At 39.1% G+C, this 15,195-nt stretch overlaps 1 protein-coding gene across 2 annotated transcripts in view; it reads right to left on the reverse strand.

Annotated features, from left to right (window-relative positions):
- Nucleotides 1-15,195, reverse strand: part of PTPRG (protein tyrosine phosphatase receptor type G) — a 721,138-nt gene that overhangs the window by 548,735 nt on the left and 157,208 nt on the right. For both annotated transcript variants that reach the window (XM_038771845.1, XM_038771844.1), the window contains exon 2: nucleotides 6,039-6,143. In XM_038771845.1, coding sequence (XP_038627773.1) covers nucleotides 6,039-6,143 — 105 coding nt within the window. The remainder of the gene's footprint in view (nucleotides 1-6,038; nucleotides 6,144-15,195) is intronic.

Raw genomic sequence — 15,195 nt, forward strand, 5'->3', positions numbered from 1 at the left:
GCCTCTTTAAGTTTGAAGACATGTTGTGATTCTGAGGGCACATAGTTAAGAATGCTACTCAGCCAGAACTCTAAGGAAGAACAGTGAGATTACATACAGTTTCCACAGGTGGTTTTATCTTCCTTATTAGTAATGATGATAAAAGTAGAGGCTATGACATAGGTGCCAACTTTTCCTTTGACTGAGTGGGTTAAAGGGAAACAGGGATTGGAACAGAGCAAGCTTCCAAGAGCCAATAGGTCAGAAAATCACCATTTTGGGACTTTTCCATCCTGATTGTAAACTCTCAGATCTTGCCAGACACCTTAGGATGAGCAAGGCTGGAAATCCAGCTCTAAAATCTTTGGGGACCGAAAACCTCTATCACTCACATGGAGTTGGCACCTATGATCTGTGAAATCCAGAGGGCATTTCCTCTGTATTCAGTGACTGGAGACACCTCAGAACACCAATCTCTAACCTCAGTGCCTGGAGATCTTGGCAGGTTTAGTTTAGATATGCAAACTTTGCCATTTTTTCATTACTTTAAACTGGCAAAGGCCATATCTCCATGCTGTTCCATTAATTATTCTTCATGGGCCCTAACCGTCAATGGTGGAAAGTGTATTGGAGAAGATCACTGACGTGTCTTTCTTGGTCCTTAAAATTTCCTCAGTTGAGGAAGAGTTTGTGCAGATGACTAAAGAGAACATCCTCTCCCTGCTGGTAGGCCTTAGTTGATATTCCATCATATAGCTTTGCTATTCCTCATGGTTCTAACTTCAGTGGTGATTTCACTACATTTTATCAGACTTTTATTTGCAGAACCTTCTTCTCATCGCTGAATAGGTTGTTATGGAGATGCCTGAAGCACTGTTTCCTCTTTGTGATGAAAGCGGAACCATTTCTATACTTTTCAATAGGGCTGAGGCAATTGAGTTCCTATAGAGCCTTCAGCAAATGTATAGGACTTCTTGGTGTGATTTTTATCTGTTTAGCTTTGAATCTCTTCAGGCTTCACATCTATTTGTCACACATGCACCTGAATACTAGAACATAGGCTTCAATACACATCCCTTTCATCAAGGTCATTAGCATGTGAAACAACACGGCCTAGTATAAACAGCATGGGCCTTTGGTTAAGTCATTTCACTTCTCAGTACCTCAGTTCCCTCATCGGCAAAATGGGGATTCAATACCTGTGCTCTCTCCTACTTTGAATGTGAGCTCCATGTGGGAACTGATTGTCTTATATCTACTTCAGCTCTCAGTACAGTGTTGGGCACATGTGCTTAAATACCACAATTATTATTATTATATGTAAAATGTTGCTTAGCTGCAAGTAGCCTTTGGATCTTATAGTCCTCATCAAACCAGTCCTGATGTTGCCTGCTAGACAAGTCCAGAGTCAGTTTTAATGGCTTCCTGGTATACAGTATTTCAGAAAGTTACCCTTTTGCTGGCCAGACTGGTACAGGTAGATGGAGTTCCTTGATGATGTAAAGGAGGAGGGGTAGAGAGTTCAGTGGCAGAGAACAGGCATTCCCGGGGGGTGATGTTGAGCAGATGTTTTCAGGAAGAGTAAGTGGGAGGAGGGAGAGTGGCAGGAGAGAACAAGAGTTGGCTGGGGATAGAGTCAGGCACTGCAACCCCTACAGCCCTGGCCCACAAGGGCAGGGGTAACAATGCTAACAAAAGGGCTGGAGCAGTTACCCACTGCAGTATGCTACCACTGTGGCAAAATAATAATGGTATGTACCTTAGTACAGTGCTCTGTACACAGTAAGCACTCAAATACCATTGATGGATTGATTGATATTAATGAGGTGCAATATGGCCATGACTGGTATATGAGTTAGTGTTTAAGCAACAGGGTTTGTAATATCTGTACAGATGTGCTTTAGGTGATCATGAGTATATACGTTTTCATAGTTGGTGCTGAGGTGGTGGTTGGGGGGTCAGGGTGGGGGGATACAACTGGAGGAGAAGATACATTAATCATTTATTAATAATAATAAATTATTATTTAACAATCTTCTAGACACACAGTCTTCTAGACTGTGAGCCCGCTGGTGCCCGGCGGGCAGGTGGAGGCAGGGGCCCTTCGTGGCTCAGTGGAAAGACCCCGGGCTTCGGAGTCAGAGTCCGCCAATTGTCAGCTGTGTGACTTTGGGCAAGTCACTTCACTTCTCTGGGCCTCAGTGGCCTCATCTGTAAAATGGGGATTAAGACTGTGAGCCCCAGGTGGGGCAACCTGATCACCTTGTAACCTCCCCAGCGCTTAGAACAGTGCTTTGCACATAGTAAGCGCTTAATAAATGCTATTATTATTATTATTATTATTATTATTATTATTATTATTATTATTATTATTCTAGACTGTGAGCCTGCTGTTGGGTAGGGACCGTCTCTATATGTTGCCAACTTGTACTTCCCAAGCACTTAGTACAGTGCTCTGCACACAGTACGCACTCAATAAATACGATTGAATGAATGAATGAATAATAATAATAATGGTGGTATTTGTTAAGCATTTACTATGTGCCAAGCACTGTTCTAAATGCTGGGGGGATACAAGGTGATCAAGGTTGTCCCACGTGAGGCTCACAGTCTTAATCCCCATTTTACAGATGAGGGAACTGAGGCCCAGAGAAGTTAACTAACTTGCCCAACAACACCTTAATAATACCTGTATCACATGTTGGTTGGTGGGATTCTGATGAAAATCTTAATGAAGTTCCACCTTAACAGTTCTTTCTAGACTGATTTAGGGGCGCAACAGAATACAAACCTAGCACTAATCTCATTCAAACAAACACAAATCAAGCCTGAAATACCTAGGTATATTTTTGAAGAAAGTTCCCTTTAAAAACTCTATTCTTTTGTCTCAAATCCTCATGGATACACATAACTTGGAGTGCCAACTGAAGGTTGGAGGGTCTTGCACTGTGCAAGGCACAAGCAAAAATTTTAAATTCACTCTTCAGAACCCAAACCCAGAATGCTGACATCCTACAAATGCCTAATTGATGGATGGTATTTCAGACTTTTGTTCTCTGTGTCCCCTGTAAGAAGACATTTGCTTTTTGTTTTTCAAATCTACCAGGGACAACCTTGAAATATCTGGGTCTGTCTCACCAAATTAAGACTTATGGACAACCATCCCTTAGGCCACAGGGCCAAAGAAGACAAATTCCATACAACATCCAAATGTTTTTGGTAGGATGTGGAATAGATCTGGTACGTCTCTGGGTGTATTACTCCATTGCAACTTTATGCGTGCAGTGTTCACCTTCGATTTCAAGGGGAGATTAAAAATTTGGATTGGGAAAACTAACTGTGAAACCCTCTTTCCTTCCTGTTTTTCCATTCTTCTCTCATTTTTCTCCCTCTTTTCTATTGGCCAGATCTTTAAAAGATAACCAATACTGGAGAGGAAAAAAACAATATAAAACGCAGGTGCCCCAACAGTGAAACAGTGAATTTCATACTTGTCCACCTTTCTACTTGGTAAAAGTGACCTTTATTTCCTGCATTTCTTTAATATGACTAATTCGTTATGTCAGCACACTGAGGCCATGGGACTTTCAAGATGGCTTACGGATGAACCGGCTCCAAGATGATGGGAAAGCCATCACCTGGCCCCAACTGTTTGAGAGGCTTTACCAAATACAATCAACAAAACATGGTATAAACAATATTGAACAATAACAAAAAATACAGAAATAAGACATTCAAGTTTTGCTGCTTTAGGTGGGGGACAGGTTGGCATGTAGGACCGATGGGGAGGTAAGGTTGGGAGTACAAATGGAGAGAAAACATGTATTGAAAGACACAGATGCTTGCTCCTACCAACGCACCTTGGCATGCATGAAATGGCATGGTTATTTAGGAGCAGTGCTATGATCCACTTAGTTGTGTTGATGTCATGACTTCTGGGCAGGCTCAATAGTGGGTTGAGCCATGGAGTTCCAAAACTAATACTGGATGCCACAAATCAGATTAACCATCATATTACAGTGTTCTGCATAAACACTCATTAAATATGACTGATAGATCGATTGATAATAATGAGGTTTCCCTGTGTAGAAGCAAACAGCGTGGCTCAGTGGAAAGAGCACGGGCTTTGGAGTCAGAGGTCATGGGTTCAAATCCCAGCTCCGCCAATTAGCTGTGTGACTTTGGGCAGGTCACTTAACTTCTCTGTGCCTCAGTTCCCTCATCTGCAAAATGGGGATGAGCCCCCTGTGGGACAACCTGATCTCCTTGTAACCTCCCCGGCACTTAGAACAGTGCTTTGCATATAGTAAGTGCTTAATAAATGCCATCATTATTATTATTATTATCCCCCCAAAATGCATTACTGTGACGTTTATGCCACACAGATTTACCTCATGCCTTGCCAATCCAAGCTGCTAATCTCTCCAGACTCCCTACTGGATTTTCCTACATGAAGGACAGAGACAGCTCAGGGGACAAAGTGTGCCTCCGAAGGAAAGGAACAGTTCAGCCCATAGATATAGCAGTTAGTTTAACTTACTAGACATTGTCATAGGCAGTGAGTTTCTTCTCCCAGATAATTAAATTTCATCATCTACAACCTACTTGAAAGCAAAGAAGTTGAATGTCTCTGTCAATTCGCTAGTTCTTTTGCGGTTGCTAATGGCTTGGAGCTTCAAATTTTATGAGTCTAATAACATTATTCCAAAGTGATGAACTGTAAACAGCAGGCCATTTTGTGATTTCTCTTAACAGATATCAGCTCCACAAGACAGCAATGTGATAAATTATCTTTGGGTTTCTTGGCAAGAAGTGATAAGTTTATTATTTCTGCCTTCATCTCTCAATTTACTTCATTTATCAGAAATAGTGACAAAAAAGTTCTAATTAGATAACACTAATCAGGAAGAACTACATGTGATTGAAGACTGAGAAGTCACTATCTCTTCTTTGCAAAACAAAACAGATTGGCTCTTCTCCATTTAGAAGCAGGAGAGTTATCAACAGACAAAAGAATATAAAAAGCCAATAGAAAAGTGGTAATTACAGATCAAGCTATACAATTTACCCGGATATAAATCTAAAAACTTTAGCAGGTGGTAAATTCCTTTCCTGAGGATATTAAATATTCTCTGATAAATAAAAGCTCTGGAGTCTGGCAAAACAGCATTCCAAAATCTGTGGTTTCCATCCTACTACATTTCATAATCTGAAGGATTTGTTAATAAGAATAATAGTCAGTACCTCAAGCCAATTCATACAAAGTTTGAAATATACGGTGATAAGGTAATTTCCAAAGTGATTTGTCTTCTTCAAACATTTTCCTTTAATTAAGCAATTTTCCAACAACAAAAAAAACCTTTAATGAATCATTGTTCAGCTATCCTTTTCATTGTTACAGGAAAAGAGGCCCATCTCAACACCAAGTAATTGAAGGTCAGTTAGATTGATTTATGCTTTTTTTCCCTTAAAAATTCAGAAAATCATTTTAAATGTAGGGGAAAAGTACTTGTCACATTCTTTTTTAATATCTTGCCTAAGATCTTTGAGAAAAACCTGGAAAAGAAAAACTACCAAGTGCAGTACTGAAATGCATTCAATCAATATTATGTGATTGGAAAATAAATTTGCATCTCTTGAATTAGGGAACAAGATAGCATTTATGTCTGGGAATTTTGTATATTAAATCGGCATTTAAAAGCTGAAGACTGGGCCAGCAATTTCTTACAATAGCAATCTCTCTCTAAAGAAAGAACAATTCTTGCTTTCCATAAAGAAAAATGCAAGTTCTCATCATATAGTGAAGTTGAGAGATGAATATACACTACCTCAAAAGATACATCTACCTAGAGGGAGACAAAGCTGGAAGGTAGAAGCTGGAAGCAAGGTGTTTATGATCTTGAAGGAAAATAATTGTTGAAAAATCCACTATAATCCAGAGGACTTTTGAAAAGTAGATTTCAGAAACAAAGGTGATTAGAAACCAGAGGGTTTTTTGTATTATTATTAATAAAGCATTAACCTGCTGGTGAAATCTAGGTCAAATCAACACAACTTACCAGTATAGGCCCAGTAAGGGTCTCCTGATGCTTTCCGCCGTCTGATTTGCACTGAACTACCATGTCTGTTTTCATGCAGGGCACCAACATACCCTTCAGTCAGAGCTGAAAAGGAAAAAAAATAATGCAGGAAAGTTAGAAAAAGGAGGTTTTCTGATTGCCAATAGTAACCTGGTCTCAAACTAAAATAAGCATTGCTTGATTTTTTTCTCTTGAAATGCGTGATTAAAAACCTCATTTCCTCTTGAGGAGAATAAGAGCAACAAGATGAGTAAAACCATACCAGCATCGGGCTTTTTCAAGACCTGCATTAAAATGACCTAAGCAAATTAAAGGTACATTACAATGACCTCCCCACCTCCCCCCAACCTCATTTGTGGCTCAGTCGAGGATGTAATTCCACAGACCCAAACCTGAGTCAATTGTGTACAAAGCTCTACTTCCAGTCAAGGAAATGTAAAAATATACATTAGAGGCAATTTCACCCATCCAAAGATGTGTCTCTGTTGAAATAAAGGGGACCTTTAGGAATTACTAATAATTTAGGTTCAAGCCAAAGAAACACAAAGGGCACAATACTAAGAGGATTAAAATTTGAGAATTAAGCCTTGATAATTGGTGGGACATAAAGCACCTATTCTAGCCATCAGAAAGGCAATCAATCAATGGTATTTATTGAGCACTTATTGTGTGCTGAGCACTGTACTAAGGACTTGGGAGAGTACAATACAACAGAGCTGGTAGACACAATCCCTGCCCACAAAGAGCTTACAGTGTAGAGGGAATCTCTGGCCAGGTCACACAATCAATTAATAGTATTTATGGAGCACTTACTGTGTGCAGAATACTGTAGTAGGCACTGTAGTAGGAAAGTGAACAGAAGATACCCTCCTTGTCAAGTTTACAATTCAATGGTGTTCATACAACTTAACACTAGCAAATTTTCCGGATATTTAAGGACAGTGGCAATTATCCTGATCATTTTCTTGTGTAAACTTGGTCTTTCACCTCAAGATATGAAACTTGGGCTGAAATAGGAAATGGCTGCTACACTATAAAAACTGCTCAAATGAATTAAATCAGCCAAATTAAAAGCAAAATTTTACTCATTTGAGGGGGCCTTTAATCTGCTTTCTAAAACATTCGTAGTCTTTTAAGTATGGATGCAAGAGTATGTTGTGGCAAAGCTAGCCCTGATGTATGAATCAAAAGGCAAAGATCCAATTTGAAACAGAATTTCATTACCTTTCACAGATCACTACAAATGAAGACACTAATATTCAACATTAGAGAAGCAGCAGCATGGCCTAGTGGGAAGAGCACAGGACTGGAAGCCAAGAGCTCTGGGTTCTTTGCCACATCTGCTGTATGACCTAGGGCAAATCACTAACAGTTTCCCCACCTGTAAAATGGAGATCAAATACCTGTTCTTCCCTCCAATTTAGACAGCGGTCCCCATGTAGGGACTGTGTCTGAATGTATTGTATCAACCCCAGCTCTTAGTACAATCCATGACAAATGGTAATAGCTTAAAAAATGCCACATTTATTTTTATTATGCATCCAGGCAAAAAAGAAACTTACTTTTAAAATTAAATTACAGCAGAGAACTGCATACTCATGAAAAAAGGGAACCAGGAAAATAGCAATTCAAATATTTTCTAATCAGAATTATTTACTCATTAAGGTAAACTGATATTTTAAGGCTACAGTAGTAGTAGTAATATTGTTATTAGTATTATTTTCATATTTATTAAGGGCTTACTGTGTGCAGAGCAATGTACTAAGCTCTGGGAAAGAACACACAGGTGGAAATTAGGCACAGTCTTAACCTTTATGTTACAACTGAATAACTGGTCTACAAAGAAACTATGCCACTGGAAACCTAAAGCTAAACAAAAAATAATTTAATGCTGAATATTTCATGGCATATAAAAAAGAACTTGAGCAATTACATTATATCTGTTCAGATTTGGTTGGCATTTGACATATTTTGAGAAAATCCATTTTTTTACTTTTTGTTCTCAACTATTACCCAAAAAACTTAATATGATCCTTCTAGAAGGTACAATAAACAGATTCCTGGACACAGATTTATCATAAATATTGCTTTGGACAAAGGTCAAAAAAATTCTGGAGAGTGCTTAATATTTTACTGGCATAAGAGGAAAGATGAAAATACAAACAATCTGTAGATTTCAACTGAAGAAACAGAGTCAGCACACAGAATTTAATCAATTTTAAAACTCTCTGTACAATGAAAAGTCCAAAAGTAGCAGCATGGCAGTTCTATGGGATGGTTATGAGTCACGCTATTGATTTTCATCATCTTCTGTGCAGCAAATTAAATTTATGCAAATGCTTGCCTTAACTACTCCTTACCTTAATATGAAAATACAAAATTTGCTTAGGTCAGTGACCTAATTATGCAATTAAAAATCTAGCATAGTAATGGATTCCTCCAGCTTTTTATTTAGCAAAGATAAGTATGAATCTACTTGTATTTATAAAACAACAGAAAATACTATTTTTACAAGAATACAAGTCCATCAGAGGAGCTCTAGAAACATCCTTGCCATGATTTTAGCACTCGAGTGGTTTGTCAGCAGAATTTTAGGATGGAATTCTCCTGTATTACAGTGTTATATGAGTTTGGGGATATAAGAACATACATCATGCCTACTGTTTATTCTCCACTGCAAAAAAGAAAAGTCTTCTCTATCAAGTGGAAAATCATTAGTACATGAATATCTCAATACGTCTATGACTCTCCATAAAAATTACAAATATAAGGGAATTTTTAGCAGATCACACAGAAGCAACTGTAATGGAAAATTCAGCTGTTTTTATCATTCAAGGAACACATGGGGTAAGCGTCTAACTTTCTAAATCCAGAAACAATTTAAGGAGAGATTTCAAAACTAACATCACCAGTGATCCCATTTTCTAACTCTCCATTCCCAAGGGGCAAGGGGTAACTGCCATACACTCATATTGGGACAATGCCTCCTTCCCTTAGGCTATTTCAGTTGGTGGCCAACTGATTCTCCAGCTATAGCTTGACAACTAGGAAAAAGGACGGAGGGACAGTAAGGGGAAGTCAGAGAGGGGCAGACAGGGATGGACAGAGAGCGAGATGTACTTTATTGAGGAAAATTGAAATCATCAGGCATGATCTCCCTAAAATCTCCCCTCCTCCTTTCTATTCCCTCCCTCCTCCTGCCCCTTCATCAATGCTCCAATCATTCATTCATTCAATCGTATTTATTGAGCGCTTACTGTGTGCAGAGCACTATACTCAGCACTTGGGAAGTACAAGTTGGCAACAATAAGAGACGGTCCTTACCCAACAACAGGCTCACAGTCTAGAAGGGGGAGACAGACAACAAAGCAAAACATGTAGACAGGTGTCAAAGTCATCAAAACAAATAGAATTAAAGCTATATGCACATCACTAACAAAATAGAATAATAAATATGTACAAACAAAATGGAGTAATAAATCTGTACAAATATATATTCAAGTGCTGTGGGGAGAGGAAGGAGGTAGGGCAGGGGGGATGGGGAGGAGGAGAGGAAAAAGGGGGCTCAGTCTGGGAAGTCCTCTTAGAGGAGGTGAGCTCTCAGGAGTGGTTTTTAAGGGAGGAAGAGAGCTAGCTTGGCGACGGCAGGACAGGCGAGAACGAGGCACAGTGCGGAGGTTAGTGGCAGTATCTCAAGAGATCTCCTGCTTCTCTCAAAATCCACCCTCTCCGCCTGTGCCTCCAACCCACCCCTTAACACCTTAACAAAGCACTTCCCCAATCCCTTCTTTCCTTTCTGACTGCCATCTACAACTGTTAGCTCTGCAATGGCTTTTCCCCACTGATTTCAAACATCTTATGTCTCCTCTATCCTAAAAAAAATCCTCCCTTGACCCCACAGCTCCCTCCAGTTATTGCTCCTTCCCTTCCTACCATTCCTCTCCGTCAACCACCCTCTTCTCCTGGAAACATTATCCAACCTTGACTTCACTGGCACTATCCTCTCCTGGTTCTCCTAATTCTCTGGCCGCCCATTCTCAGCCTCTTTCCTGGGCTCCTCCTCTGCCTTCCACTCCCTGAAGGAAACACTAAAGGCTCATTTCTGGGTCCTGATTTCTGGGTCCTTTTCCACCAAAACCCACTCCCTTGGAGAACTTATTCACTCCCGTGGCTTCAACTACCATCTCTATGTGGATGGTTCCTAAATCTACATCTCCAGCTCTGATCTTTCTCCTTCCCTGCTGTCTCACATTTTGTCCTGCCTTCAGGAAGGACATCTCTACTTGGATGTCCCATCACCACCTCAAAATTAACATGTCCAAAACAGAACTCCTCATCTTTCTACCCAAATCCTGTTCTAGCTGACTTTCCTGTCATCGTAGACAGTACCACCATCCTTCGTCTCACAAGCCTGTAACCCGTCTCACAAGCCTGGAACCTTGACATTATCCTCTACTCATCTCTCTCATTCCACATATAATGTCACCAAATCCTTTCATTCAACCTTTAAAACATCAGTAAAATCTGCCTTTCCCTCTCTAACCAAACTGCTACCATGTTAATCCAAGTACTTATCGTATCCCACCTTATTTACTGCATCAGCTTCCTTGCTGACCTCCATGCCTCCTGTCTCTCCCCACTCTAATCCATATTTCAGTCTGCTGCCCAGATAATTTTTTTTTTTACAAAAACATTCAGTCCACGTTTCCCCACTCAAGAACCTACAGTGGTTGCCCATCCACTTCTGTATCAAACAGAAACTCCTTACCAGTGGCTTTAAAGCACTCAATCACCTAGCCCCCTCCTACCTCACTACTCTCTTACTACAACCCAGCCCATACACTTCACTTCTCTAATGCCAATTTACTCACTCTACCTCAATCTCATCTATCTGAGCCACTGACTCCTCACCCATGCCCTGCCTCTGGCCTGTAACACTCTCCCTCTTCATATCTAACAGATGATCACTCTCCCTACATTCAAAGCCTTATTGAAGGCATATCTCCTCTAAGAGGCCTTCCCCAACTAGGCCCCCATTTCCTCTTCTCCCAGTAACTTCTGCATTGTCCTTACACTTAGATTTGTACCCTTTATTTCTCCCTCTCATGTATGTATGTATGTTCAAAGACACAATTCATTTATTTAAATTAATGTATGTCTCCCCATTAGGACTGTAAGCTCATTGTGGGAAGGGAATGTATCTACTAACTCAGTCATATTGTACTTTCCCAAGCCCTTAATACAGTGCTCTGAACACAGTTAAGCATTCAATAAATACAACTGATTGATTAATTGATGGAGAGGGAAATGGAGAGACATAGAGAAAGAGATGCTAAGGAAAATGCAGATACAGATACAGAGACATAGAGACAGTGGTAGATAGAGAGACAGAGACAGGTGGAGAGACAGGGGCAGAGAAAGACAGAGAGAGACAAGAAGAGACAGAGAGAGTGTCTGTGGCTAAACCTTGTCTTGTGGGAGGTTAAGGTCAAACTCTATCAATGGGAAGGAATGAACTGAGTAGTCAATGTTCCAATCTGAAGGCTAAGCTATTAGATCTTTAGGCTGCAGAGATAAGGGCCAAAGCACAATACATGGGAAGATACTCAGAATTTGTCTATTCTTTAGAGACTTCTAGGAAAATTATTTCATCCATGACTTCCTTCCTCTCATCATCTCCTCCATATAGGAATTTGCTCTGCACACAGTAAGTGCTCAATAAATATTATTGAATGAATGAATGAACAAAGAGAAAAAACATTCCTGATGATGCCACAGAAATTATTTTGAAGTAATACTTAAAATTCTCTGGATCTTCTAGCTATTGTAAAAAATAATCAAGCAGGTAAAATGATATTCAGTCAGAGATTTTACAATTGTATTCTGGACAAAAAAATGTAAGCTCATTGTGGGCAGGGAATTTATCTGCTATTGTATTGTACTCTCCCAAGTGCTTAGTACAGTGCTCTGCGCATAGTAAGTGCTCAATAAATACCATTGATTGACTGATTGATGTAACAAATATATTTTCATTAAGATTCTGGGAATTCTTGCATATCATTATGCAGATTCTAATTCACAAAAATAATTACATTATCACTGACACCAAGCTGCTTTAACACTTTATATTAATGTATAAATTACAAAAAAACCCTAATAAATTTATAAAAGCCGGCATGATCTATCATGGCTGTATTCTGTGGATTAGGAGTCAGTCATTCTTAACGTGGAAAAAAGTTGATTTTGTCATTAATCTGTATGTCACAGAAGTACTTTTACCTCCAGTGAATAAGTTTCCTCTCAAAATGTAAACGCTAAACACATACCCTTAAAAAATTTGAAAACACAGCAAGTCACAGATTAAAGCAAGCCTTCCCCGAAACATTCAGGTATTTATCGGAAAATCAGGTAGCCAGGTCTCAATGTTATGAATTATTGTCCATATATGCAATCACTATTCCAGAGGCTCATATGGACGTTCAGGGAGCTAGGAATTATCAAGATCTAAATATTACATGAAGGTAAACACAGTCTCTTAGGAGTGTGAAGCCTTTTTACATTTTCATGACTTCATTTACTTCACTATATTCTTCCATCATTCTAAACATATACTGTATCAACTATTTCCACTTGAGTCATTAAAGTTTCAAATACCTCTGGTGTTTTCTATGAGCTATCTAATCATTTCCTTCTAAGAAAGATATGCTATTAGCTTGCTTCAGAACTCCCTCCATCAAAGAGTAATTAATATGTCCCACTTTTTCCCTGGAACATGAATCACAGAGGAGAGTCTCCAGAATGTAAAAGTGAGCAAGATAGGGCATAGGAGCACACTGTAATGAAATCTCGATGGACAGGAAAAAAGAGAGTGATAGGAAGGTTTATGTTACTTAAGGTAAAACAGTGAAAAAAATAGACAGTGTGGGACTTAAAAAAAATCAGTCATTATAAGACATAATATCAAGGTGAGGAAAACATGTACAAGGTGAGCCCCCTCCTTCCTCTCTCCCTCCTCCCCACCTTACCTCCTTCCCTTCCCCACAGCACCTGTATATATGTATATATGTTTGTACGTATTTATTACTCTTTTTATTTATTTATTTTACTTGTACATATCTATTCTATTTATTTTAGTTTGTTAATATGTTTTGTTTTGTTCTCTGTCTCCCCCTTCTAGACTGTGAGCCCACTGTTGGGTAGGGACCGTTTCTATATGTTGCCGACTTGTACTTCCCAAGCGCTTAGTACAGTGTTCTGCACACAGTAAGTGCTCAATAAATACGATTGATTGATTGATTGACTGATGTACAATATTACAAGCCTTCAGTTTGGAGCTTCTTCTATGCCTTATGGATAAAGTTTTTCACAATTTGCTTTCTTCAAGTTATCCCATGGGAGAAACAATCTTAGTTTATTTTCACAAATATTTGTAAATGGTCAGAGACATCAAATGGTAAAAATTTAGGGCTACTGACAAACCAACTGAGAACACTGTATGAAATCTAGAGACCTTAAAAGAATGTCAATCCAGAGTGCTTGCTAGATTATTTCCATTTTTTTAGCAATTAACTTCAGTTCAATAATCAAAACTTTTCATGTTCATTGAACCATTAAAAAAAATGAAATTCTCATTCAAGAAAGAATACACATATGTCCTAAAAATGGGAGGGGTGAACTCTAGTCACAACCACTCTGATGTCACATGCCTGTACGTAAGCAGTTTTTCTTTCAATAACACAGCACACTGAGCATAGAAATAGGCTTATGTTGTCAGAAGAACATTCCTTCATCCCACAGCTGTGTTCTAGTGAAAACGCAATATAGCAGAACCAGGGTCTGAAGTAAGCCAAAACGGTCCAGAACAGTAAATCGTCATTTTACAGATGAGGGAACTGAGGTCAGGAGAAGTTAAGTGACTTGCCCAAGGTCCAAGCAGACAAGTGGCAGGGCCGAGGTTAGGACTCAGATACTTCAGAACAGCTCTTGTTGTCACTGTAATTTTAAATCCTCATCCCAATATGAATTGATTTGTACTTTTACCCTGGGACAAAACTGATTTGATAAGAGGGTCACTATAAAAAAAAAAGCTTTGTTATTCAGCAAATAGGGGAATAAGAGATTCATTCAGTCGCATTTATTGAGTGCTTACTGTGGGCAGAGCAATGTACTAAGCGCTTGGGAAGTGCAAATTAGCAACATATAGAGATTGTCCCTACCCAACAATGGGCCAATGCCTACCTAGATATATCTAGCATAGATCACATGGAAGGATAGCAAATGAACATGATTGTCTTTGTTAGATATCAGAAATGCTGTTAATTAATCTTTCCATTGGTAAGGTGTTGTGTAACACACCTTTTGTTGTACATGGTGCCTTAAATCCCATGTGGCTCTTAAGCCTGCATTACATGTCCTTCTCAGGTACCTTGAAATACAAAAGACAACAATAGCTTGTAGCCACTCTACAAATCAAAGTGTAAAATTATGAAACTGCAGATACGAAACTCAGTATGCTGGCTATATCCATTGTAACTACTTTTTTAAAAATCAAAGGGCCCTAATAAATGGTGGAATTATCAAGTAAATTTTTTCCTGCACAACAAGAGATGGGATACAAGGCTGTAGAGATACAAAGCTATGCAGACTGAAACCGAACCAAGGACTCTACATGTTACTGAACAGTGTATATGGACCTATATACGTGATCACAGCACCCATTAAGAGGAGAGATAGGTTCACTTTTATCACAGACAAAAAAGGAAGCTAAAAGAAATGGCAATACTTCACTGATCTCCTTAACTCATCTTTCACCACTGAAGAAAAGGACAATATCTTAATTGCTTATCAACTATCATTCATCCATTCAATCATATTTATTGAGCACTTACTGTCCCAGTGCCTAGAACAGAGGTCAGTGTTCTATAAATCCTATAACAGTAATAATGATAATAGTTTACCTGCCAACATAGGCTTTTGCCCCAAGACTTAACAACTGCAGTTAGAATCGTGAAAAATCATAATTTTCTTGCAGGATGGTAGATCAGCTAAGCTCTACAAGTGGAGAAAGGACATTGTGTTCATTTACCTGCCCAAGATCTTCCTTAAAACATGGATGTTGACAAAATGTCACAGGATT

The sequence above is a fragment of the Tachyglossus aculeatus genome, chromosome X1, assembly GCF_015852505.1.
Source record: "Tachyglossus aculeatus isolate mTacAcu1 chromosome X1, mTacAcu1.pri, whole genome shotgun sequence".
NCBI lineage: Eukaryota > Metazoa > Chordata > Mammalia > Monotremata > Tachyglossidae > Tachyglossus > Tachyglossus aculeatus.